Source organism: Aulonocara sp. 'chitande type north' Nkhata Bay, linkage group LG12 (genome assembly GCF_057382095.1).
Source record: "Aulonocara sp. 'chitande type north' Nkhata Bay isolate Kocher_YH1m ecotype deep benthic linkage group LG12, A_spYH_male_GT1.1, whole genome shotgun sequence".
In the NCBI taxonomy this organism is placed as follows: domain Eukaryota; kingdom Metazoa; phylum Chordata; class Actinopteri; order Cichliformes; family Cichlidae; genus Aulonocara; species Aulonocara sp. 'chitande type north' Nkhata Bay.
In genome coordinates this window covers 19,382,256-19,409,542 of record NC_141355.1, presented here as the reverse complement: position 1 = coordinate 19,409,542, position 27,287 = coordinate 19,382,256, and the positions used below count along the sequence as shown (strand labels likewise).

The following is a 27,287-nucleotide window of genomic DNA, read 5'->3' as shown; positions in this document are numbered from 1 at the left end:
ATGCACTTTTACTTAAGTAAAAAGTGACACAGAGGAGTCTGGCTGTCCTTACTTGCACATTGTCATGATTTGGCTATTCATCTGTAAAGACCAGGAGCTCATATTGAACATATAATGTGAAAGGGTCTTGCAGGCTGATTGGTGAGCCACCAGACAGTTGATTATATACTTAACCTTGCATCCGTTCCATTCTGTATATGGCAACGGGGCTCAACTTAAAGCCAAGGGGAGACGGATCAAGCAGAATTACAAAGAATACACCACAGAGTTGAACAGTAGGGGGTTACACATATGATTGGAAAGTGGAGTCTAGTGATTTTCTGAACATGCCACAGATCAATAAGCACATGGTGTGTTTCTAGGTTCTTAGCCCCAAGAGACTGCCCATGTTGATTTGATCAAACTGCGGTTCATTTAGCTCTCTAACTGCCTCACTCTCTCTTTCTCTTCCTGACATACATGCGCCAACAAAAACATGACACCTCACTTTGATATGTACTCTCTTCAGTTCGGTGGGGAGTCAGTACTCTAGAGAAGCTTCCATTATATTCCATTGCACTGAGTCTCAATGAAGTGTGTGAGTGAGATAGCAAAAATAGCTCTTAGGTGGCTAAAAGTGGTATTAGATTAAATGTTTAATTGCAATGCTAACCCAACTTCTATCTATGCCCGATGTCACTCTGTCCTTAATTCATTACATTAAATCCCTGCCTTGTTTCCCCAAAATATAAAATCTTTAACAAATCAAACGTGGATCATCAAGAATGAGAAATCTATACCAAATCATTTGGGTTAGGGTGAACACTGACTGTATCCAGTGCTGTTGGCCAAAAAGTCTGAATTAAGTTGGATGAAGTGGAAGAGTGTTTCTATGGTGGGAGAATCATGACTGGAATTTCCATGAATATGAAGGTAAAGGGTACAGAGGTAATGAGGAGATGCTAGGCAGGTGTGGTGTTAAGGAGAGAAATTCCAAAGGGCTAATGGAAGTGTATTTTATGAAAAGAATAGAAACAGCTGTGGTGAGCATGTACTTCGAGAAGAAGGAGGAACATAAGGTGACAAATAAGGGTGGAGGAAGGTGCACACAGGTGGACTCTATGCAAAAAGAGCCATTTGAAATGAATAGGAGACTGCATGGTTGTGTCAGGGGACAATCTAACGGGGTAGCATCAATTAGCAGTGTGCAGCACGATTTTAGAAATCAAGACGAGGAAGTGAGTGAAAGCAGAGGCAAGGATTAAGTGGTGGAAGAATGGTGCATCGAGTTCAGGGAAGCGTTGAGACAAGCTCTAGGTGGTAGGGAACAGTTACCAGGTGACTGGGAAAGTACAGCTGAAGATAAAGAAAGTAAATAATGCAGAGGATTAGTAAGGAGGAAGTGAGGGCAGCTAGTAAGAAGCTGAAGAGTGGAAAGACCGCTGGTTCAGGCGACATGTCTGTGGAAGACAGTGGGCTTTTTAACCGATACACTGATATCCAAATGCAAAGGCTGTAGTTAGATAAAGGAAATAGTTGTTGGAGTTGGGTTAAAAAGAAAGGTGACAATCAGCAAGCAGCAGTCTGGCTTAAGGGGGAGAAAGAGCACTTTACTTTGAGAGTGTTGAAAGAGAAGCATAGAAAAGATCAGAATGAGTTGCTGTGGTTTTGTGGATCTAGAGAAAGCATATGATAGGGTGTCAAGAGAGGAACTGTGGTATTGTATGGGGAAGTCAGGAGCGGCAGACAAGTATGTGAGGGTGGTGGAGGACATGTATGAGCACAGCAATCCAAAGCAATGGACAGTGCACAGAGAGATGAAGAGCAGAGTAGAGTGGCTTGAGACAATTATCACAGCTCATTTTTGAATTAAGAACACAAATGAAAAAGAAGATCTGCGAATTGGTAGCGAGACCTGCTATGATACATGGTTTGGAGACAGTGGCAATGACAAAAACATATAAGGCCAAACTAGAGGTGGGGGTGGAAGAGCTTAAGATGCTAAGATTTCATTGACATCAAGAGATCAGAAGGTATAGGATTAGAAAGGCATATACCAGAGGGACATCTCAGGTTGAGCAATTTGGAGACAAACTTAGAGATGGTTTTGGCATGTGCAGAGGATGGTGGGTGGATATATTGTAAAAGGGATGTTGAATTTGAAGTTGCCAAGCAGGAGAAAAAGAGGAAGACCTCAGAGGAGGTTCATGGATGCAGTGAAGGAGGACTTACAGAGGGTTGGTGTGAAACGTTAGCAATATAGTGAGATGGAGGCAAATGGTCCGCTGTGACAACCCTTAACAAGATTGATGCAAAACAAGATCCTTAAGCTTGACGTTTGAGTGGGACAAAGTGATCTTTGTTCCATTTGATGAATTTCTCTGCTACATTTAACAAGCACATCACCTGTTATCTGCCTTTAAAGACAACCCTGTGATAGTGAAGTGAGGCCTTTGCATCTTTACCGCTGCCCTGATTTCTCATTTGCGTCACAACAATATTGATCAGTTCGATCTGCTATGGGGTTTAAGGAAGGATTTCACAGGAGCTCCCTAATGGGGTATTGCTCCAATACCACCTCAGCTGTGAATAATGCTAATAAAACCTTGGAGAGATGATCAATGCTGAGGATTCTAACAGCGTGAGAATGTTGGATAGTTTCTGGCACCGTGTAGTCAATTGAAATAAAACAAGAGTTTCATGAGAGAGTACAAAACAATGTTAATGGTATACATTCCAGTAATTATATTCACTCTATGCATACCATATGTCTAGAAATAATTTACATTGGTATGTGTTCAAAAGGGCACCAAAATAAAAATAAAAAAATTTAAAAGTATGCACACAGTTGTCCTGTCCCCTCCATGGAAGCGCAAGGCACACTGCTGTGGCAGTCAGCATTGAACATGTCTTTGGGGATGCTCCATTATTTACACCATGCCTTCCTGTGGCCCCGATGAGACATGACAGGAGCCACAGGAAGCTTATGAATTATACAGAAGGGCCTAAAAGCACGAGGGGAGCTTACAGGGTGATGGGAAGGCCTGAGGACACAGCAGAGTATACTGGGGCTGCAGACTGCAATGCACATGTCACTGCAGCCTGAGGGGCTGGAGGGATCTGAAGCAGGCAGAGAGGAAGGGACATACTTTGACACAGGAAGATGCGAGAGTAGAGAGGGAGAAAAATACGCTGAAGAAGAAGAAGAAGAAGAGGAAGCGTAAAGATACAAGAGAAAAATAAAGATGACATTTGAAAACAGCAGACATGACTGATAGAAACGCTACAAAGGCTTTAACGGGACACAGAGGAGATAAATAGCTAAAAGAGCAGCAGCAGCAGTCTTAATTTAGCCAGAGAGACATTAATCCCTTTTGGGTGCATATAAAATAGAGGAATGACAATGATGTCACGCGTGCATGTGTGCATTGGACAGTGGGGCGTGTGATGTCTCAGCTGTTGCTCAAATAGGCTGCGCAGTGAGTAGCTTCTGGTGTCAGCCTGCATGTCCTAATGGAGAGGATAACCTCATTTAGTCTGTGACTCATCACCTTATGCAGCAAAACAACACACAGTGATAAAAGATTCCGGTAATACCCTTCCTGTTTTAGTAAAGTGATAAGATTTGACCTATAGTACCAATAGGCATTTTAAAGAGTCATTTCTGGCACATATTTAGTATTAGTACAGCTTCTTTCTCTACATGTCATATGTGTGTATTATTACTGAGGACAACCATCTGCAGCAGGATTAACCCCTGATGCAGATTAGTCCGTAAGCGTATGGTCTAGATTACAATGGCTATTTGCTAGATAGAACCACTCTTTTATTGCTCTCTCTCTTATACACACACACACACACTAATGTGTTTTATGAGTCTGATATTTGTAAGTAACTTTTTACAGGAAGTGCCTCTAATGACAACCCCTTTCATTGGTCCTCAGGGAGCTGCTGTCCATCTCTCACAGCATCCCCAGACGGGAAAGGGAACCGCCCAGACCGCTGGTGCCAGGGTGATATCATCTGATAATCAACCTCAAACATGGGCTCTGAGCCACACAGTGCATTTTCATATAGTGAAAGGTCTTCATCCTTCACTCTTGCTTTTATATCGAGGTTTTTTTTCCTGCAAATATTGATCCCGGAGATTGAGTGAAATTGGTGTGTCATATAAAAAGGGAAGTTGTTAGCGCTATATATATCTGAATGGGTGCCAAGTAAATTAGGCTTATTAACTAGAATCCCTGTTTCTTTAACCATAAACCAGAATTTTATTTATTTATTTATTTTATTTGTTTATTTTTAATTGAGACAGCCCATTAGTTGTAGCCTGTATTATGAATATCAGCTGTCATTCTACATGTGCTTGAGCGCTCTCAAGCACATGTAGAATGACATGAGGAGCACTGGCATCACAGCAAACATCAACACGAGAGACAAGCTGGACTTGTACTTAATCATTTCAATTATCATAATAATTATTTAAAGTGTTGTAATGAGCACTTTAAAATTGGCTTTTTGTGAATCATTGTTACTATCTATGTAGCTGTGAAAAGGTAAAACAGATGGAAAAAAAACCCACAAAAGTAAACATCAGAACTTTTAGAAGCCATTCATGGTACATGGTACTATAAATGAAAGTGAAAAAAAAAAAACTGTCTCATTTGTCAAAGTTTGCTTCATAAATCAAAAAGTGGCTGAGTTGTACAGAGCCGCCTACTTTCCACAGCCATTCATGGCTAAAAGTGTGACTGAGGGGGCCATGTGCTCTGTCCCCCACCCCCAGTTCTCACTTCAACTCAGCCCATATGTGCATTCGGGTGGCAGCTGCAAACTCCTTCCTCCCTTCTCACTTGCCCTCTGATAAAAAAGAAAAAAAGAAAGTGGAAAAACAGCTCTGCGCACAAGTCGAAGAGCTTCTCTGGTCAGCATGTGTCTGACAGCTACTGTGAGCATCAGGAAGACACACAAAGCTAAAGAAAAGGCCTTTTCCTATCCAAAAACAACAAACCTATTATTTACAAGGCCTGTGCCATCACTGTAAGAAGCTCTTTGTCTTCTTTTGGGATTCTTTGCTCTTATTTTCTTATCAAGTAGGGGCATTAATTACATGCATGTGTGCACACACCACGCATCACAGTGGCCTTCCCATCTGCTTTGTCCTCCTGCTCCGGGGACAGGACGCGTAATGCAGCAGGCATATATGGCCGCTTGTTTAGGCAACAGGAGAGGAAGTTTCCTCCAGCGCCACTTAAAATATTACAAGACATGTGGGCCATTCAGGGAAACAAACATATACTGCACACAGAGACATAAATATGCAGAAGGCCTCACGATCCTGCCTCTTTCACACTGTCTATTTTAGACGCGATAACACTCTGAGAAATGTCACCTCACTCTTGCTCACACACACATCGTATCTGTTCAGTGTGGCAAAGTGCTGTCACCTTCTTCAGCTAATGTGTCTGGGTCAAAAGTGGTAATAAAGTCACATTGATACCTACTATAGTTAAAAGACCACATACAGTGTAACTGAAAACACTAGAAATGTCTTAAAATCCAGGCCAATTTTAAATCTTTACAGATCCAGCAATGAAAACTTCAATCTGGTCGTACAGTGATTTTAAAAACCATGAAACTTAATGCTCGCGGATCAATTATTCAACAAATATTCTCAAACATAACTTAGAATATCTGCAGATTCTTTTGCACGTTTGCCCAAGGAATTCCAAGCACACTTATTACACACAATGATATTTTAATATGAGCTAAAATGTGCAGTGAACACTTGAAATACAACCTACCACAACCTACTCATATTCCCAGAAAATGTAGTCACTGAGGTTTTTTTGGTTGTTTTTTTTTTAAGATGTCAACTTAATTCACACATGACATTAAACTTTAAGCATCTGGTTAACACGGTGGGGCGGAAAGTTTCATAAATCCCATGAAAGTAATGCTAGTAAGCCAGCCTCCAACTCCAGAGGAAAGTGACTATCGTTATTCATCCGTGTGTCACTCAGTCCCTTTTTAAAACTTTTATGTTAATCCAGTAAATAATTCACACAAGTCCTGATGTGCCTACAAGTATCCCCTGAATCAGAGGGCTCGAGCACCAAACCTGGGCCGTGCATTCAAGTGTTAATGTGCGTACTTCACTTGAAGGAGTCAGTTGGGTGACACACATTAGATTTTATTTTAATCTTTTAGAAGGTGTTTGGTTTATATGAGAGGAGGTTGACTGAGGGAGAAACTCAGAAAGGGAAGTCTGGTACATCTAAAACCTGTCGCGTTCAGTGCTGAGTTACATTTCAAATCTAATGTATGACTATTTCAGACACTAACCACACAGGAAGAAAAGCAATGAATACCCAAACCATGGTTTCTGCAGCAGTTTGCCCACTCTGCCATAAATAGCAATGAGAATAAAAAAACATTTGATAATCAAACCAAGACATTCAATAATTTTTTTTAATGCATAGCTCATTTGCAATTACTAATACAGAGTATTTGTTACTATTGCTACACTTTTTAACTAAATTAAAAGACATCCTGCTGCCTTCAGACATCTCAAGCTGCATGTCAGTAGATAAAAAACCCAAAGCAAAACAAAATCAAACAAAAAACATAGATGTCTTCAAAGGCACTGGAGGGTGGAGATCTTCCAATGTGCTGTCTCTGAGGGCAATGGAGTGTTATTATAATATGATAATGAATATGGATGAGAGCTCTCAGCTGACACCAAGTCAGGCTCCCATGGTACTCATATCAGTGCCCATCCTCATATCTGACAATGCAGTTATGGTGAAACAGAGCAGAACAACTGGGCTGCCCTGCCACTCTCCCTCACGCGCTTCTTCCTCACCCTTGGCAGTTTGTCAGTGCCAGCCCCCACCTCATTCCCTCTCCTGCAGCCCACACCCAGAGATACAGAGATGAAGACAAAGACAAAAATGGTTACACAGGAATGGATGCACACAAAAACGCACACACACACACACACACAAATCACTGCATGCAAATTCACACATGGGTGAAGTCCTGGAAATTAGATTTTGGACTATCTATCTCACCTCTACATGTGTAAAAAAAAAAAAAAAAAATCAGTCTTTCACACCCCATTACATACATGCACAGAGACAGGGTTGAATTCAGACATGGCCGAGAGTGGCTGAACTGCCATTCAGCAGGTATGAGGCTGGTCCTCTTGTATCACGTCTACTAAGGGAAGACAATTAGCTATATCCTGTCTGCAATCTTATTATGCTCCATGTGGGAGGATCTGCAGGACACGTCATCTGCCACTGGGACACATGAGATGATCCCAGTCCTCCAGATTACATCACCATACAAGGTCAAATGATGACTAGCAAATAAAGGACTGAGCCATGAGGATGCTTAAAATACATAATTATATTTTAATATGTATAATTCTGTGAAATTAAAAGCAGGGGCAGTGTTGATTTAATAAAAAGCAAAACAAAAAACAGGCTGTTCTGACACTTGAACAGACCACTCACACTGAAGTGCTTTGATTAATGAGCATGTTTAAATGTCTGGCTATCCTAGTGGGGAATGTTTGTTTTGCGTGCTTACAACTGAGTATACAGTGGGGCAAAAAAGTATTTAGTCAGCCACCGATTGTGCAAGTTCCCCCACTTAAAATGATGACAGAGGTCAGTAATTTGCACCAGAGGTACACTTCAACTGTGAGAGACAGAATGTGAAAAAAAATCCATGAATCCACATGGTAGGATTTGTAAAGAATTTATACGTAAATTAGGGTGGAAAATAAGTATTTGGTCACCTCAAACAAGGAAAATCTCTGGCTCTCACAGACCTGTAACGTCTTCTGTAAGAAGCTTTTCTGTCCCCCACTCGTTACCTGTATGAATGGCACCTGTTTGAACTCATCATCTGTATAAAAGACACCTGTCCACAGCCTCAAACAGTCAGACTCCAAACGCCGCCATGGCCAAGACCAAAGAGCTTTCGAAGGACACCAGGAAAAGTATTGTAGACCTGCACCAGACTGGGAAGAGTGAATCTACAATAGGCAAGCAGCTTGGTGTGAAAAAATCAACTGTGGGAGCAATCATCAGAAAATGGAAGACATACAAGACCACTGATAATCTCCCTCGATCTGGGGCTCCACACAAGATCTCATCCCGTGGGGTCAAAATGATCATGAGAACGGTGAGCAAAGATCCCAGAACCACACGGGGGGACCTGGTGAATGACCTGCAGAGAGCTGGGACCAAAGTAACAAAGGTCACCATCAGTAACACACTACAACGGCAGGGAATCAAATCCCGCAGTGCCAGACGTGTTCCGCTGCTGAAGCCAGTGCATGTCCATGCCCGTCTGAAGTTTGCCAGAGAGCACATGGATGATACAGCAGAGGATTGGGAGAATGTCATGTGGTCAGATGAAACCAAAGTAGAACTTTTTGGTATAAACTCAACTCGTGTTTGGAGGAAGAAGAATACTGAGTTGCATCCCAAGAACACCATACCTACTGTGAAGCATGGGGGTGGAAACATCATGCTATGGGGCTGTTTTTCTGCCAAGGGGACAGGACGACTGATCCGTGTTAAGGACAGAATGAATGGGGCCATGTATCGTGAGATTTTGAGCCAAAACCTCCTTCCATCAGTGAAAACTTTGAAGATGAAACGAGGCTGGGTCTTCCAACATGACAATGATCCAAAACACACCGCCCGGGCAACAAAGGAGTGGCTCCGTAAGAAGCATTTGAAAGTCCTGGAGTGGCCTAGCCAGTCTCCAGACCTCAACCCCATAGAAAATCTGTGGCGGGAGTTGAAAGTCCGTGTTGCTCGGCGACAGCCCCAAAACATCACTGCTCTCGAGAAGATCTGCATGGAGGAATGGGCCAAAATACCAGCTACTGTGTGTGCAAACCTGGTAAAGACCTATAGTAAACGTTTGACCTCTGTTATTGCCAACAAAGGTTATGTTACAAAGTATTGAGTTGTATTTTTGTTATTGACCAAATACTTATTTTCCACCCTGATTTACGAATAAATTCTTTACAAATCCTACCATGTGGATTCATGGATTTTTTTTTTTTTTTTCACATTCTGTCTCTCACAGTTGAAGTGTACCTCTGGTGCAAATTACTGACCTCTGTCATCATTTTAAGTGGGGGAACTTGCACAATCGGTGGCTGACTAAATACTTTTTTGCCCCACTGTACATGTCTTTCAACTCGAGTGCCTCTGATGATCATACGTCAAGTCAATGTCAGCTTCTGGATTTCACAGCTCGCTGACCTTCTGTATCATAGGACTTAAGGGATCTCTACGCCTTAGAGGAGAACACAGGCATCAGCTCCCTGAGTGACCAACAGGGGTGCAGGGTGTGCTTCCTCCCTTGTTACACAATCCAGATAATACTGTGAATAGTTATGTGAAATACTAAGTAGGCTACATCCCATGGAAATTGCTTTAAAAAAAAAAAAAATAAAAATAAATAAAGCGCATTCAATATTTTTTTAAACAGTGTTTACAGATGAGAGAAAAACAAACAAAAGTTCAGTTGTTTTATCTACAAAACGTGAGTATATGTTCTCTGTGTGAGGAAAAAGTAAGCATCGCCCCTTCTGATAACAGCTTACTGTCTATCATGATTGACCACTAAAATCTACATCACTTGTAGACCGCTTTTGAAATGGTAGAATGATTGCTTTTCAGCAACTGGGAGATCTTTATGAAGATTTTACCAGACTCATAGTCATCTACATTTTTTCCACGAAGGCCTTGAAGACCTCTTTTGATACTGACTTGAAGCCACCAAGCAAACAGATGGGAAGCAAAGTTAAGATAACAGGAGATCCTGGATGTCACAGTTAGGAGAAGATAGGTTCCAGTAACTATCTAATACAGGTCTAATCACTGGTTTCCAATCTGAAACTCACGGTCCTGATTTTGGATCGGAAGGTGTGATACTTTTTTTCATATCTTTTTCATGTGACCCTTTTATTTTAAATAAATAAAATTACAAAAAATACTATTTTAATTGTCATCTAGCTTCAACTGCGTATCTGATCAACCTGAGAAATACTAGTACAAAAGCAAAGTGATCAGAGCTGTTGGCTCAAAAACTGAGAAAATAGGTTAGAAAGGCCAGGAAGCAGAGAGAGGAAAGATGAGACCTCCAGATATTCTTTTCACAGTGCCAGCTGCTCCGAAATGGATTTATGTGGAGGTAGAACAGTAATGGCAGCTGCCCTGTGGGCATGACTGTAGATGGTGGGTGGAGAACAACAGTGGCCTGCTGCTTAAGCTGCGCACGTATGCACTCTTATCTTAAAGTTAGCCAGTGGCTGATTTACTAGAACTTATGAAAAAAACCTTTAAAAAGTCAATTTAATTCATAATCAGCTTCACTACTTCTGCTGTAGGTGAGACAGGACTGTTTTATGTCTGATGAATTCAGAAAATTCACCTTCCCTTCTGCATGTTTAAAGGGTGTGTGCTGAGAGTATGTATAGAGTAAATATAAGTTTGTATCAGTAGTTTATCTGTATTCAAAATATGATGCATTCAGAAAAAACAAAACAAAAAAAGCCAAAACATATGTTTTTGTAGGTCGTGAGTAAGGCGTCACTTGGCCACCTGATTAAACTTCATGATTATCACTGTTTTCCATTGTCCTTAAGTGTATGCTTGTCTGCACCAACTTGTGCATAAGTCTAGTAAAGATCAATATACAATATATATATATATATATATATATATATGTAGACTACATAGACAGATAGTATTTATTGAGTTTTATTGACACTGTTAATCGTTGTCCATTCAGTTAAAGGAATAAAACAAAACATTTGTCCTCCTGGTGTTGTTCTGTAATAGTGCTGCAGTTTAGCACAACATGCAGATTATTCTCTTCATCTAGAGGAAAGAGGGTGATACAGGAAACGAATTCAGCTTTGCAACAATTAGGCTAAAATTGTATTTATGCATCTAGAAATAAAAAGAAAGAAAGACTTGGGTCCGTGCGTTGCACAAATCTGAACCTGGCTGCTATTTTAACGCGGTTAGCAATGACGTCTGCAGCACTAAAAAGGACCATGCCAGAATTAAAAATTCAAGCCTATTTCACTAGGAGCCAGCAATGTGATGGAACATCTGTGCGTGCTTTTTTTGAGCGTTTTCCCTTCACATTGGTATTTTAGTAGTATTATCATGCTATTTATGACTTTGCAATTAAAGCATTTTCCTGTTTTGTATAAACGTAACTGAAAGGTTGCAAATTAGTTTAAGCGGTTTTCTTGCTGCCCCGTAGTGCTATTGCCAATATGTTAAGGTAAACGCCTCGAACATCTTAAACAGCTGAATAGCATTGTAGCATATCTACCCAGTATGTTTCTATCTAACAGGATGCAGTGGTGAAATTAGTTAGAATTAGAGGACGTGGAACTATACATGCTGTCATTTACCTAGACTTTCATTACCTGTCTGAAGGAAAAACAGGAACACACACACGTACACACAAATCACAATGTGAAGTTGGGGCTTGAAAGGGAAACGCTCAGGTGTAACTGATAACATCACGGGAGATTTTGAATCTCTGTGTTCTTGTATGGAAGCAAGAATAAGAGGTACAATTAAAAAAAATATTTTTGCAGTTGTAGATTAAATGGGGAACTGTAAATAAATCCTGCCATTAAATGTTTTTTTTCTAATTACTCTTTTCTGTTTATTGTACAGAGCCGCTTATCTGATAACTAGTGAAACTTGTTCGGTGCTGCTGACGTGTTAAAAACAGCAGATCAAAGGTGTAAACATTTCCTGCCACAGTATAGTAGTTCAGCAAGAGATTATTTGCAGAAAAATATCTAGAGGACTGATTTTACTCTGCTACTTGTCTTCTTTTCTGAGATCCTCTGGTAAGAAAAAAACAAACAAACCATAATGAGATTCTATATTTCATTTACGTAACAAGGACAATATCGCATTTTATTCAACTTAATAAGATTTAACGTGATTGAAGATGCCATGGATTAAATTTGGGGGGAAAAAAAGTTCCGCTCTGTGTTCACTTAGCTGTGTCTGATCTTTAACTGGAGAGGAGTGGGAGAGGGAGGGGAGACAAGAGCAGCGCAGCAGCGGGCAAGCCACTAGCCCCGAAACCCAGAAATAAAGCTTGTACGCAGATAATAAATGTTGGTAAACGACATGGCAGTACGCGGAGAACAACATGCGGCTCCGGGGATATAGGAGATAAGGCTGAAGTCGTCTGGGAACGCTACTGGAGACGGTTTAAAACTGAAGAAAACAACACTGGGAAAAAAGAAGGGGATTACACACAACAGTGACAATAAAACAACACTCATCGACAAGTGGTCTGCTTTGGTGCCGAGGGTGAAGTCCGAACATCCCCCCAGACTCAAAAATACCAACAGGAAATATAGGTGAAGTGATATTCTGTTGGAAGTATTGTAACGGTTAATCTCATGTAGTGTTTCTGCGTGAACTCTAAACTCAGGAAACAATGAAGACATAGCGAGCAAGAACTCATCAAGTGTCTCGAAGCTGCTAGCTGTCCCGCTAGCGTTAGCTCGGTGATTTTTGCAGGGAGCGAATGCGAGGCGAAGCTAACGCCCGCTAGTGCAGCCAAGTAAGCTAAGTTAGCTGTTGGCTAACATTAGCCGGCTAGCTGAACGCGTTTTTGAGAAACTTTTGGTGTTGTTTCCCAGGAGCCCAAACACCGGGGGATTATTGTAAAAACAGAGGGGAAGGGCAGGTTCCCTTCTGGACTTTTCCCCCTCTACGTATTTTTCTACTATGATGGCAGCGGAGGTCAGCAGTGAGGATACGGGCTCGGTCGCGACAGGGACAGGGGTGGCAGGCGGAGGAGGCCCGGAGACGACGGCCCCTTTCCCATACTATCCCAAGCCGAGCAGAGTCCGAACCACTGATTTGGTGCAAGGGCCGGCACCAGCCACCCGACAGCATTCAAACACATCTCCGGACTCCCTTTCAGAGATGAATATAATCTATTCCTCCATGCTTAGTGGGGATATGACCGGAGCAGGGAGTGGCGTAGCAGGAGGTGGACATTCAGTTTTTCAAGGAACAAGCTCAGGGACAGTGGGCGGCATGTGCTGCTCTCCAACTATGGAGGGTCCAGCTAGTCGGATCTCACCCACATCAACAGGCCCGGATGGGCCCACTGTCTTCCCACCACTTCCACCACCACCTCCTCCGCCTCCTAGCTGTGGGGGGCTCGGTGGCACTATGGATGAAAGCGACATGCAAGATGGGATGGAAATCGACGAAGAAGAGGTGACGTTCCCACTCTCCGCACCTCCCACTAACCAGTAAGTAAACCACAAGTTAAGTGACGTCTATAACTTCTAGAAAATAGAAGCACTAAAGCAATGTATTTATTTTATTGCGTTTTCATAGCCTTCCTGTTTTGCACTTGAGGTATATTTGGTAGATGTGGCTTTGAAATAATTTCAGTTCCCCAAGACACATTACCTAAAATACATCTGTTGTGCGTTTGCACACCTGTTATCCTAGAAAGCACTGAAATAACTGAGATCAAATTGAATTGTCAGGAGATTCAATATGAAATAGAAACCCTAGCAACACAGTAGTAATGCCTGTTCATTATTTTTTACAGAGAGCTGATTCACTTATAGTAAATGCCCTTATAAACATTCTCACAATGGACTACTACATATCAATAATTGACTTGGACAGCTGTTGTCAGCATAGCCTCATTTCACAGGATCAACCAAGCAGAACAAGTATTATGTATATACACAGTAAACACAATAATCAACACTGAGTAATACAGTGTAACAGTAACAAAAATGCCGTCAAGGATGTGGGACAACTGGTAGTGCAGGCGCTTTTGTTCACGTTTATGCTGTTGTTGGTCCTTCAGCTTTGCCCATTCTGCAGAGAAGTCATGGTATACAAAGAACTTCTTTGTGATGGAGTGAAACTGAGCGATTAAGAACATTCAAAATTGCACTCTGCAGCAGTTGTCCAGGCTTATTTGAGCTTTGTTGTTGTTTTTAGATTTCTTTCAAGTGAACTCGACTGTAGGTTTTTCGTTTCCTGTTCCACGTAATCTTTCAGCTTAACATTCAATTTTTTTTGTAGTTTTTATGTTTTTGGAAGAAGATAGGAAATCATTAAGTTTGGATAAAGTCAGTATATACATATCAGGACACTTTCTTTGAATAGTTCTTTCAGAATTGAAGATGCTTCTCGAATAAGAGGTAAAATGTCTTTAAGAAACTTAAAGAACTCCAATTTTTTTTTTTATTATTCCAAGCTCCTTAGCCTCCCTTTCTTTTTCTGTTGTATCAAAAACCTAAATCAACAATTGTATGGAGACCAACTTGATTCCAGGTGTCGTTGGTGACAGTTGTGACAATTCGAACTGATGCTCAGGTGATGCACAAATACTTCCAAAGCAACTTTGTTTCTTTGATTAAACAAAGCATTTTTCTTGTTTTAGATTTAAGTTTTAGGCTGGCAAGAACCCTTGGCACTATTGGCCCAGATACATTAAAATCAATGCCTGTGCTTTTGACAGAAATCCATACACCTTTCTGTTATCTACTATTTATAGTAAAGTGCATAGTTCTCTGTAATGCTACATGGGAAGTAGAAAATCTTGTTTCTTGTTTGCTGCACAACTGTATGCTCTGAGAGAATGGCCATCGTGTCTAAATATTTTGCCTGTGATTGAAGTGAACTAAAACTTAAAACAAAGCATTTGCAAACCTTTTTTCTTTTCTTGTCTGCAGCACAGTAAATTCTGCCTAAGCACTGTACTTTAGAAAGCATCTGACTAATTGTGGGTACTGTCATGACTTTATCAGGCATGCACAGAAACCCATGTTCAAACCTGCGTGCGCACTGCTGATGTTGTAATAACCTAAATATAGGCCTTCAATTTGTTATAGTCTCATTAGAAAACTGCTGAGCTTTGTCATTTCTGGCCCTCATACTGTGAGATATGGAAGTGACTAGGCTTGGAGTGTGGATTCAGCTCTTATTTTAGAAGCCATTCTATATCTCGCTGTCAGATTACAGAGGAAGGGGAAGGGCAGCGTTTTACACTGTTGCCTGTTTTGGTAATGAATAACCTTAAGTGGAATGAACATCACTTATATCTAGGCTCCTACCTATCCTGCTGCTTTGGAAATTGTAGTTTTGCCCTGGAAATGCAGACTTCTTCACAGGTTTACACTCACCCCAGTTTTTCAGCTTGAAAGATTTTCACTGAGGCATTGGAGCAATTACTGCGTGTTATGGGGGCGGCGGCTTTCTTTGGTTTTACTTGCTTCATCATGCGTAACTTGAATTCAAATATTTATCTGCTACATTCGCTAAACCTCTCACCAGTACCTAACTTTGGACTAGAGTAGAATACCCAGAATCTTTTTGACTCTCACCAACACAGTCTCCTGTGTCTTTCTTAATCGAGTTGTGCAAGACATGTTCACAACACAAGCTTTTCCGCTGTATTGGCTTTGTGGTTTGGTGAATTGTTTGTAGTGGTTGTGATTGCACCGGAAAGCTGGACCACATTTTTGGGTATTATTAGTATATAAGAATTGTGTGGCAGTTTATTAGAATGAGGTTTACTATTTTTGATTTGGATGGATTTTCTTTGTTCTTTAAGGTAATTGTATTCCGTAAACATCTGAATAAAATACTACAGTCATACACTTAATATACCACTTGTGTGTTTTTTACATGAGAACACTTGCGATTGGCAGTAAAAGAAAATTCAGAGAAATGACCTCCTGAGAGCACTTATCTTATCACTTTTTCTGTCACTGGATGCAGCTCAGAAACAGGCAAGTTATGAGGTGCTGACTTTGTCTTGTAAAGTTGGCCCAGTAAAGGCTGGGATCTCTCTCTCCTTCTGATTGTGCCACTGATCCACTGTTGATAGAAGGGGCTGATGTGATGTCAGAGGTGCTGCGCAGTGCATCATGCCAAATCTATTAGGTGTGTAACTGCTCTGAAACAGATAGTATCTGAGATAGAAGCATCCAAGGTCTCAAATTACAATTAGATGGGTCGCACCCTGTTTTGTCCTTGGGTCCAGTCATGATTGAGTAATCGTGCCTGCAGTCAAAAATAAAAATTTTTTTTAAAAAATTGTTATTATTCACCCTCCACTCTCAACCCCAACAAATATTGTACCTCAAAACAAATCAAAAAAAAGGAGGCAGACTACTTAAACTGTGGCTTAAAAGTAAAGCTGAGGGACATTGACAGCTTACTGCCTTAATCACAGTGATTCTGTATGTGTTGTTCATTTGATTATGTAGCTAGTAATCTGTTGCAAACTGTAACAGTATAAAAACAGTCATTTCTCAACATGAACCTTGGTTTTTAACATCAATCAGGGTTCTGTTTATTCTTGCTAAGCAGAAGATAAAATTCTGAATAATATCAACAAGAAAAAGCAATAAGTATGAAATAACTTACTAAAACAGTTACTTAAAATCACCTAATTTCTTCAATTACTTAAATAACCCAATCAAGTCTGCAGTGTAATTTTAGATTTAAAAATATTGCTAAATTTCTCCTTTTTATTTCCCACAGTGTTGGCCCAGCTTGTCTATGACAGCTGATTATTTTCCCTGCCTGTAATAAATTAATTTCCTCTGTAACAGTAAAACACATTAGCAGAGCTTTCACATTCCCCTGCCAGTGCTGACGAGGGCTAAAGCCAGCTAACCTGGATACATTAGGGCTACAAATAAGACTTGCGGGCTATAGTCAAAAATATTATCTAAACGGGGTATTGTCTAGTTTCCTGTGTGTATTTGTGTGCATGTATGTAGGTAAAAAGTGGAAGAGGGCTGCATTTTTTTTAAGATAGCCATATTATATACATTCTTATATTAATAATGAATAATTTGCAATGGCCACAACAGTCTTAAAAGGGGCACCTTCGGTTGGAATCAGGTTCAGTCAGTCCTTCAGCTTCATTAACATAGTGCTGCCTTTTTTATTTTCATTTTAGGGATTATTTTGCTTTTGATTTTTAGGATTTTTGCACACAGTTTCTGTCCAGACCCTGGGTCAGATTTAGCTATCAGGCCCTATTTTGATCATGTGTGGTTAAAAGCACTGTATGAATGTTTGAAAGGATGTTTGATAAGAAGCTGATGATTAACAAAGATGCAGGAGTGAAGATGTCAGGTGGCCTCAGTAGTGTGTGTTCCTGCTACCTTTAGAAACCACTGGCCGTGAGCCTGAGCTTAAACAAACAGCACATTGGGAAATGAGTCGTTGATTTTGAGTTTCCACGAAGATTAGAGGGGATTTTAAGTCATAAAGGGTTTCCCACAGGAGGTTGTGGTAGGCGGAAGGAAGGGAAAAAAAATTGGAAACAAAACTTGGATTTGAAAATCTGTGGTTGTGTGAATGAGTTTACCAGATTTACCAGTTGGCTGTGGAAACATGTCTGTAGGTTTACTGCTAATTTTGCAGCAACACTGCCTAATTGGCCTTTGTGATGAAGGCTGTTACAGACAATGGAATTCTGATAAACCACAAGGACTGATTGCATAGTTTAATTAGATTATTCCCTGATGGAAGCTGTTCCTAGTGGTCAATATATTACAGCACTTTTATTACAAAGCAGCATTTGATTAATAACACTGTGACAACCATTACACTCTTGAGCATGCCATTTCCTGTCCCTTATTTTTAAAATTATTGCAGCTCTCCTAGTGTGTGTGTGTATGTGTGTGCGTGCGCGCGTGTGCATGTAAATAATATATAGAAGTATTAGGCTGTGATTGCTCGTTGCTCAACAAATATCCCCTCAGTCTCCTGAACCATTACAACCAAGGATGATCATGCTTAGGGCTGGTTTGACTGATTTGCTGATTGATCCCGCTCCAACTTTTATTAGTATAATATCTGTCCTGTGCATTCATAACACAGTCTATAGTTTCCATATATTTCCAGCTTGCTATACATTGTCGTGCTATACTCTTCCAGCGCCCACATTGCCCTGCCTTTTCTCACCCAGCATCCTGTTTTCAAGACTTCTGAACCATTCATTGTGGCCCTAACAGGATCCTCTGAAGCATTTGAGTTGTGTTTGACAATGTGCAGGATTTCTGATTTGAATGACTTTTCTTTTTAACTAGGTTTGCTGATTGATGGATTGGGGAGTGAATGGAAAGTATTACAGTGCCAGGTTAGGCTTTGGTATTATAGTACTACTGTCATGACTTCCTGTGATATGAAAAAATTCTTTTTGCAGCAGTGATGCCGTTGCAGTGAATGCTGAAGGAATAGCCACATAACTGAAAACTGCTGTTGCATGTTTCCATTTTATTGTGAGCTACAGTATCTTGTTGTTTTTTTTAACAGGTGGACGTGGTTTTAGTTCTTGTCATAAACGGTGTTCCTAAATGTATGCTTGAACTTGTAGTAATCAAATGCTCAGAGGAAGATTGTTGGCATATGTGGGAGTGAAGCTTGTTATTATTACTGATGTAATCCTGTTATTTCAAGGAAGCTGATTCACAGAAGGACAGCTGAGGTATTGGCTTGAGTGACTGGGGATTAAAGTGTTGGCTGGTTATCATTTAGACTGAGCAAAGCTGAGAATCCGAAGATTGACTTTCACATATCTTCATCTGTACAATTTCAGGTGTGCTGTCACCCTCATTATTGAGTGAGGTTGCTAGCAGATGTTGTTTGTCATGTGACAAGCATGGTATTTTACTATAGTGTCATTATATTTTTTCCCCCCTTGCTAACTCCTGGAAGTTAATCATGTTTAATAGAAGCTTATACATAATGAAATTAGAACTTGCTCCAAGTCACAACTGGTGTCTGTCATCATTTGTTTGTTCATTGTGCAAAAAAAAACAAAGTAACAAGCACAATCACGGCTTCAGCCCATAAAATGTGTTAGCCCTAATAAAAGTGAGATAGTCATGCATTAGGGGATTCAACAGTGTTGCCTTTTAGTAAATGGCCTCAATGTTGCTAGACTGGCAGCTGTTTTAAAGCTGTTTTTTCACAATTAATCATCACTAAAGGTATTTGATCAGTCCAGTTTAACCTGAAGAGGATTTTTAAAGGCTTAAGACTTTCATGGAAATAATTAATTTACCATGTTAAGTGAAAAGTTGGAAAATTGCCTGCCACATAAAATAAGCCGTGGTAGTGGTGGGGAAATTAAGCCAAGGCAGTGTTACTTTATGCCATTTCTAAAGCTAGCTGCCCTCATTGCACTGTGGTGCAATGTTTAATTTAAGCCTTTAACAATTTAAGAAATTATTCAAGATAGAGCTGAAGGATTTAGGCAAAACTTTTTTTTTTTTATTAAACGGATACTACAATTTCAAAATTTCACTTTCTAAAGTCAGCCTTGGTTTCAGTACTTGCAAACTAATAGATTTTAAATGTGAAACTTGATAAGAAGTTATGTTATCATAACATATCTTCATATCTATTACTTTAATTTCTAAAGCAAGGACACAGTCAGTTAATTAAGAAAGCACTAATAGTAAAACAAAAATATGCTGATTTGGTAGTTGCTTTACTTGCTTTCACAATGCTGTGTACCTTGTTAAGCCAGAGTTATTTAGGTGACAAGATTGCCCTATTTTTTTTTTTTTCTTTTATGGATGTGTGTTTTTTTAGTGTTTGTGGGTAGCATGCAAATGTGTGGTCATACAGTTGGCGGTATATGTGCAGATATGCCACTCCCTACCCCTGCTGTTCCCCTGCTTGGAACACCAATCGCCAGCATGCTCGTGATACGTGTTTTTAAGGGAGAGGGAGAGAGAGACTAAGGGAGAGTAAGAGAATGAGATTGAGAAGCAGATGAAGTGGGAGCAAAGACCAGCGCTTGACAGCAGCTGAAAGATCAAGTTGTGTTATTCTTCAGAATAGCTTCTAGAGAACCAAAGAAGCAGACAAAACCATCCAGCTGTCACCAAAATAGGTTGTCGGTTGCATGTATCCAAGTCCATCTGCATCTTTGTGTACTCCTGTTTATCTTTCTTCCATGGATATTGCTCATTAACCCTTGCTACGGGAGATGGACGTAGTAAGGCACCAAAAGGGTCACATCACCATGCTTGGTACGGATTTAAAGCTGCCGTTGGTCTGCTCTACACGTCAGAGCTTACAGTTTTTGCCTGGCCAGCAGCGCTGTCGGTGGAGTGGGTGCACCTTGTGAGAACACGGGACACAGGAGGGAGATGCAGCAGAGGGTAAACTCGGTGTAAGTGGGAGATCAAATCAGCCTATAAATCTCATTTTGCATTCACAGCTTCTTTTTCCTTTTTACTTCTTTACAGTTGCAGGAACCCCTTTTGAGCTTTTTTTATTTATACAGGTTTAAAAAAGGTTGTGAACTGGATTGCAACAAGATATATTAAGTATTAATTGTTGCAGTTTTTCAGACATGGCTTAACGTATGTCTCCAAAACATCTTAAAAATAAATTTAGAAAATTGCATGATGCTTAACCTTGGTTAGGTCAGCTTAGGGCTGGCGTGCCACTGGTCTGGCAACACTGGCAGAGACCCTGGAGTTATGCATTTTTTACATCAGAAACACTCTGGCTGGGTACAGACAGTAGTGTTCCTGCAGCCTGTTTTCACACCAATCTGCTGTCTAAAAGTGGGAAGCTGCTGCCAGAAAGTCTTGTGCACTTAGCTTTGCTAACAACAGTGCAAGAACTCGAAGTGTAAGAATCACTTACAATGTTACACCTCCATAATTTGTCAGTTTTACAAGCAGTATGCTCACACTATAGAGCCTGCAGAGATAACATTTTTTCCCCAATCACCATTTCGGACTCCACGAACCTGTTTATTTCCAAAAAGTGTCAATAACCAAATAATCATGTCTCTGTATGGTGTATTGAATGAATAGATTACACATGGAAGAAAAGAGTTGTTTAACTTTTGTGCACATGTGGTATGTTTTTGTATCTTTAACTAAATTGCAGCCTGTTGTTATCTAGCAATTGCACTTAATTCATGATAACAGTTGTAATTCAATTCGCCACACTAATATACTGCAGAAACAGTAATTTATTAACGGTTTTGCTTGGAGAAGGTTTACTGGTTTATTAAATACTCTATATGTAAGCATATGGTCAATAATGTTGTCATTGTCCAATTCTCAGACCTAAGGCACGGAAAGGTGCTAAAGGTTATTATGTGCAATTGTATGGATATATGTGATATGCAAAGAAAGCTAATAGAGTGCATTAGCTCTATTTAAGAATACTGGAATCTTGAATATGTGTGTAAAAGGTATGCCAACTACACAAAGTCTGTAGCTACGAGGTGCATTGCTAATGTACAGCCATGCACTATTTCTTTTCTTGATCCTGATGATGGCTGACAGTATGTCTGTGGAGATATTTGAGTCCAACTGTCAAGACGAAGGAAGATGAAGAATTGAGGCATAAGCTAGAGAGAAAGAGCTCCCAAAACTGCTTAATGAGAGACAGACAGGCACACAGAGAGACGATGTCTAACCCACTCAAGTCACAGTAATCTGTGCCTGTCCTGTTAGTCTTATTGCCCCTAGAGACTAGGCTCCAGCAGACAGGAATAAATATATATATCAACAAAAAAGCGTTTTGTCTGATTTTCTCACGTGTGGTAACGTAACAACAAAACTGAACATTGAGTGGATGACCACAAATACTAGAATTGTTGCTTGCAATCATCATTGAAACTCAGATTTAAATTCTCTGTATAGCATTTTTGACAAAAAAAGGTTACTGTGTAAATTCATCCATAGTCTGGTGAAGCTTGTTAAATCCTTAAATCTTATCCTGTCCGCTAATTTTAGAGACTGTATTTTCAAATAGTAGCATGTCATGACTGCACTGTTTTTGGGTTTTTTGAGGTGGGGGTTTAAGAAACAATTCACTCTCTGGATGATGCACTTTGCCTTCATGATATAGACTGATTAAATTTGCTCAGATCAGTCCGTTGATGTGATTGTCTGTCATTTTCTATATCCATTTTAATGTCTGTGAATGAGTCCCTCTGTGGGTAGGATACAATATGGTTATGCTGTTATGGTGATCCTGTTGTCTAATACCCTGATCATGAGTTGGGTGCACACGAATGACCCAAACAATTTTGTTATTTGTTATTTATCCTCAGCTTTATTTATATTGTTATTTAAAATGCCTGTATGGAACGACTGTTCTCCTGTTAGTTAGACATATAGGTTTTATATCCATGCATGCATGCTCATAATTTTTGTTCTGCAAGCTTGAATATTAAAGTATGATTAAGTGCTAATTTTGTTCTATTAATAAACAAGTATTTTATCCATTCAAGTACTTCTTTAAATTTGGATGAGTGCTTCTCTCTCTCTTTCTCTTTCTCTTTCTCTCTAAGAGTCTGTTGGCTGTCTTTGTGTAATGAACCTCTCATTGTAGTTAGATTTAAAAAAAAAAAAAAAGTTTTGTGCTCTTTGTGGCTTTGTGGTGCAGGCTGTCCTTTCTAGAACAAAAGCTATAAACAGCACGTAACCCTTGTGTCTAGTGATAGAATATTTTTAAGGCTTTCGGTCATCAGCCCTGTATTGAGTCATCTTGCTCAACTCACTAGACTTAGGCATGCTAATGTGCAGCAGTGCACAGTGATATTGTTCTTAAATGCATTACACGGTTAGCTAAACTGTCCATGTAACCTACCCAAGTAAATCACTTGTTTACAAGCTTAGCTGGAAGGTTTATCTTGGCCTCTTGTATCGTGATGGAGTGATAAAACAGGTCTCTGGTGTGAAGATACCATTCAAAATGCAGGCATTGGCTTGGTGACACTGTGGGAACATGGGTATCTGTCACCTAGTGTGGACGGCACACTGTTGTCATTACATTCAGGGTGGCTGTAGCTCAGGTGGCAGAACAGGTCAGCCACTAATGGTGGTTCGATCCCAGGCTGCCCCCTGGCTGCATGCCAAATATCCTTGGGCAAGATACTAACCCCATGTTTGCCTACTGGTGGTGGTCAGAGGGCGCCAGTGTCCGGCAGCCTCGCCTCTGTCAGTGCGCCCCAGGGCAGCTGTGGCTACAATGTAGCTTGCCATCGCCAGTGTGTGAATGGGTGAATGACTGAATGTAGTGTAAAGCGCTTTGGGGTCCTTAGAGTAGAAAAGCGCTATACAAATGCAGGCCATTTACCATACTGTAACGTATGGGAGTTGCCGGGCTACTGTGCAATATAATGAAAATAGTAATGTTTTTAACATTAGTCTTTAGAAACACACACACACACACGGCCATGGAGCTGTAGTTGAAAAAGTAAATTCCTTATCTTGTGCCGAGCTAAACCAAAACGTCATGGTGTTGCTTGATGTTCGTGTTTTGACATGAAAGAGCATTCCTGAAGCTGATAGTAGCACTGTCTCATATCACCATTGCTGTGGCTTATTTATCTCAACACTTCTCCTTTTGTTTAACTATTTGCATCCCGTGTCATCATAGAGGATATATAGCTTACACACAGAGCTGAAGGAAACTTCATCCAATAAAATTGTTTTACTAAATGTAGATGCAAAAGAGCCTAAAGTTTCACAAAAAATCACTTTGATTATACTTTATCATGATGTGACATATGATGTTACAGCTCTCTTTTACCACCATTTAGTGGTCCACTATCCACAATTGTCTCTCTGTTATATGGAGTGCAGCTAGCGAGTTTTCAATGGAGTCATTCGATTACATTTAGATCACACATTTTCTTTTTTGTATTTTGTTGTTGTTCATAGTGGGATGTAGAGCAGGGCAATATGGCCAAAAATATTTATCACAATATATATTTGAAAATTTGCAATAACGATAGAACTAACGATATAATAGATGCAAGCCAAAATACTTTACAACTCCGCAACTTTATTAGTGCAAAAAGCCCCCATCAATTTAGTTTCATTTAAACAAGAAGCTGTTTTTTATGTGCATTAATGCTATATAAAAATTTAACAGTGCAAATGCAAGTTCCTTGCTGACAATTTAACCAAAAGGCATTTTCAGTGGAAACTGGCCAACATATCCTGAGCATAACCATGTATAATATCCACAAAAGTTAAAAAGAGGTGTTTTGCAACATGAAACTGCAGTGTGCCAAATAAATAAGTCAAATACGTATTTTTCGGACCATAAGGTGTGCAGAATTATAAGGCGCATTAAGCGACACAATAAGGTAATGTTATGTTGAAGCACAGTACGTATTACTCTGCGAGGCTCCTGACTACGGTAGCCGTAATGATCCGACAATCCATCAAGCATTGCAGCTTCATAGCTTACCAAAGTCACACTAAAAAAATTTTTAACCGATTTTTGGGCGCCGTGTACCACACAAAATCAGTTCAAGGTCAGTAAGCACAACCAGAGTTCATAAGGTGCACCGGATTATAAGGCGCACTGTCGATTTTTGAGAAAATTAAGGTGCTCTTAAAAGCCTTTTAAAGTCCAAAAAATACAGTAATAACGACGGCCCGCTTGCATGTTCTACCCCAAAAAAGTGTTTTGGTGTGTATCTGACGGACAAAAACCAAACCAGTTCCACATCACTGAAGTTGCACCATTTTTAGAAACCAATTCTGGTTCATCTGTTTCATTCAACGATCCGCTTTTGCCCTTCTCATTCTCCGTCGCTGCCATGCTTTTTTCGCCATGTACGTATGAAAACAAAGGCTCTGCGCATGCGCGTTTTACCCATTTCAATCGTCATATTTCATTTTCTTATCATTGACTAACATTCTACTGTTATACCGTGAACAGTATAGTTTGGCCCAGCCCTAATGGGGTGGACTTTTGAAATCGCTGCATCATTAACCATTAAGAAAGAATTAAAAAGTACAGCTGCTTGAAATGTCTCAATAAGTGCAATTTCAACAATTTATGGGTTGCTATTTTTAGATTGCAGAGGGTCGTTAAAGGCACAATGGCTTCACATGGAGTATTTTGAACAAAGGAAAAAAAACAAAAAAATGACAATTGGAGCAACTTGTTAAGACAAGAAAATACTTCTTGCTTTCCATGTTCACTCATGTTTACAAGTGCTGGCATCAAAGAGGCAGAAATGGCAGTTCATGTTAATGAAACATCAGAATCATTAATTTGTTCTCTGAGATGTCATACTTTGCCACTTCATCTAGTTGGCCACCCTTTGGTGGGCTGGTTCTGGCTCACCGTGTCTTTGTTTGCCACACCCGATTAAAAGTGTGTGTGTGTGTGTGTGTGTGTGTGTGTGTGTGTGTGTGTGTGTTGGAGGAGTCGTAAACAACTTAAATAACCTCATTCCATAATAAGTGGAGCTTAACTAGCCAGTAGGATGTGGTGGAAAGTTCTTTTTGTCTGGATGTTATTGTTTTCACAGTCATCTGTCTTTGCCTCTCAATGTTATTTTCCCATATTTCCTCAACCGCTTAAGGGCTCCTTGGCCCTTCTCTCTCCAGCTGCTCTCGATTGCCATCTTCAATTCTCGTTATCACCAAAAATCCCCCCCAAACCTCCCTCATGGACACACTCCATCTCCTCTTCAGCAACCTTTCTCCAGCTTCCTGCATGATAGCAGAGTTGATGGCATTTTTCTTTACAAATGGAGACCTGTACTTCCCTAAACCAGATGGGAGCCATTAAGGCCTCCTGTGAAAAGAGCTACTGCAGCACCTCATTCATCATCTCACCTCTGCATGTTTTCCAGTCACTGCCCTCTGTTCTGAGATGCAACACTGGCCTAAATTTGGAAAAACATGTTAATTTTTTACCCCAGCTGGCAGGGCCCTTTCAAATTCAGCCCCACCTGCTGAAATTTTAACCAATGTCGTTCTTAGGTCTTCTGTTTAATTCAGAAAGCAAGACTTAAATAGAGTTACTAAAAACTGAAAAAGCCAAACATTTGCTTTTATGAACCTAAACCTTGTCTTTTGAACTAATGGACATACAGTGCTAAAGTTTTAGTTTAATCTCTAGATTCAGTAGAGATTGTAAAGCCTTGATTAAACTTTGTTCATCTGTGAGTCTGTTAGGTTCTGCTCAGGTTGGAATAACATAAATTTCATCATCAGATAAGTTCGCAGGATGGTCAATGCGGACTGGTTTTTGTGACTGTGAAAACTTATCTGCAGAGAAATATCACCACAGTATGTCACTATGCATGAAGCCAAATGGACTTCAAAGAAGTATAGCAGGAATAAATACTCGGCCGTTGAGTTTGTGGCCGTCTGTGTCCAAAACTAGGTATAATCAAGCATTTAGGTTGTGTGCTGCGTGTGTAATGGGTTTATTGTTTTTATATGGCTTTTTTTTTTGAGTTGTAGTTAAATATAGCTTGACTTGTCAACATATTGTTTCATGGTTATAACTTGAGAAATTCTGCGTATAAACACTTTATGCTGCATGTTTCTCCTTGTGGCAATTTCCTTACTGTTTGTTTTCTCTCAGGTGGTACCATGGCAAGCTAGACCGAACCATTGCAGAGGAGCGCCTGCGCCAGGCCCGAAATCCTGGCAGCTACCTCATCAGGGAGAGCGACCGCCGGCCCGGTTCCTTTGTCCTGTCTTTCCTCAGTATGACCAATGTGGTCAACCACTTCAGGTATGATTTTTCTACACCATTCAAACAGAATATAACTCTCTGACTGCTCACAGAACTCTGGAAAGAGAAGTTAATTTGAACCTACTTAGCCTACAGGTGTTTCTATAATTTACAGATAAATCAGAGTGGTTCAGGCCTGAGGTTTAAATAAAATAGGACTGTTATTGATGTCTTATTTGTGTTTACCCTAATAGCCATGTAGACTTTGAATGGCTGTCTAGCATGGTGTTGCTAACATCTGAGACCAGAGAGAAATGTGTGGTTGGAATAGTTAGAGTAGCATGGTGCAACATGAAGTGTTTCATTTTTTTTTTTCTATGGCATCTCACAACAAGCAGGATCCAAGTTGTAGGAAGTCGCCCTCGGGTAAGATAAAATCTCTGAAGTACTGAAGTTATTTATTACCTGTTAACCAAAAGGGCAGAAAGCTAGAGACTACAACAGAAGGGCAAGTTCAGAGATTAGCCCTTATTTCAACACTGTTAAGGTTTAAGAAAGTAGATTCTGGGGTAGGTCAGCCTTTTTGTCCCACAGATTCAAAGACTATACAGAGCTTAAAAACAGTGTTTTGTCATGGCAGCTTGTACATTTAAATGTTTGCTGCGACAGATGACGCTGTGTGTGTTTGCGTGTAAGGTGGACAAGGTGTTTTTTTTTATGCAATGTGTGTGGGCGGACTTGATG

General features: G+C 40.2%; 1 protein-coding gene and 1 long non-coding RNA gene across 3 annotated transcripts in view; one reads left to right on the top strand and one right to left on the bottom strand.

Annotated features, from left to right (window-relative positions):
• Positions 1 to 6,436: 6,436 nt before the first annotated feature.
• LOC147317272 (uncharacterized) lies at positions 6,437 to 7,199 on the bottom strand. The gene is made up of 2 exons (XR_015131669.1): positions 7,053 to 7,199; positions 6,437 to 6,887 (listed from the first exon to the last, which is right to left on the bottom strand). It is a non-coding gene; the product is annotated as an uncharacterized LOC147317272 (long non-coding RNA).
• A 4,870-nt stretch (positions 7,200 to 12,069) lies between these two features.
• The window catches only part of rasa1a (RAS p21 protein activator (GTPase activating protein) 1a), a 30,240-nt gene continuing 15,022 nt past the window's right edge, over positions 12,070 to 27,287 (top strand). The window contains exons 1-2 of one of the 2 annotated variants that reach the window (XM_086314065.1): positions 12,070 to 13,327; positions 26,451 to 26,603. In XM_086314065.1, coding sequence (XP_086170191.1) covers positions 12,792 to 13,327; positions 26,451 to 26,603 — 689 coding nt within the window. In that variant the 5' untranslated portion in view covers positions 12,070 to 12,791. Of the gene's footprint in view, positions 13,328 to 19,831; positions 20,251 to 26,450; positions 26,604 to 27,287 lie in introns of those variants that run through there. The other variant, XM_086314066.1, reaches the window with a different exon arrangement.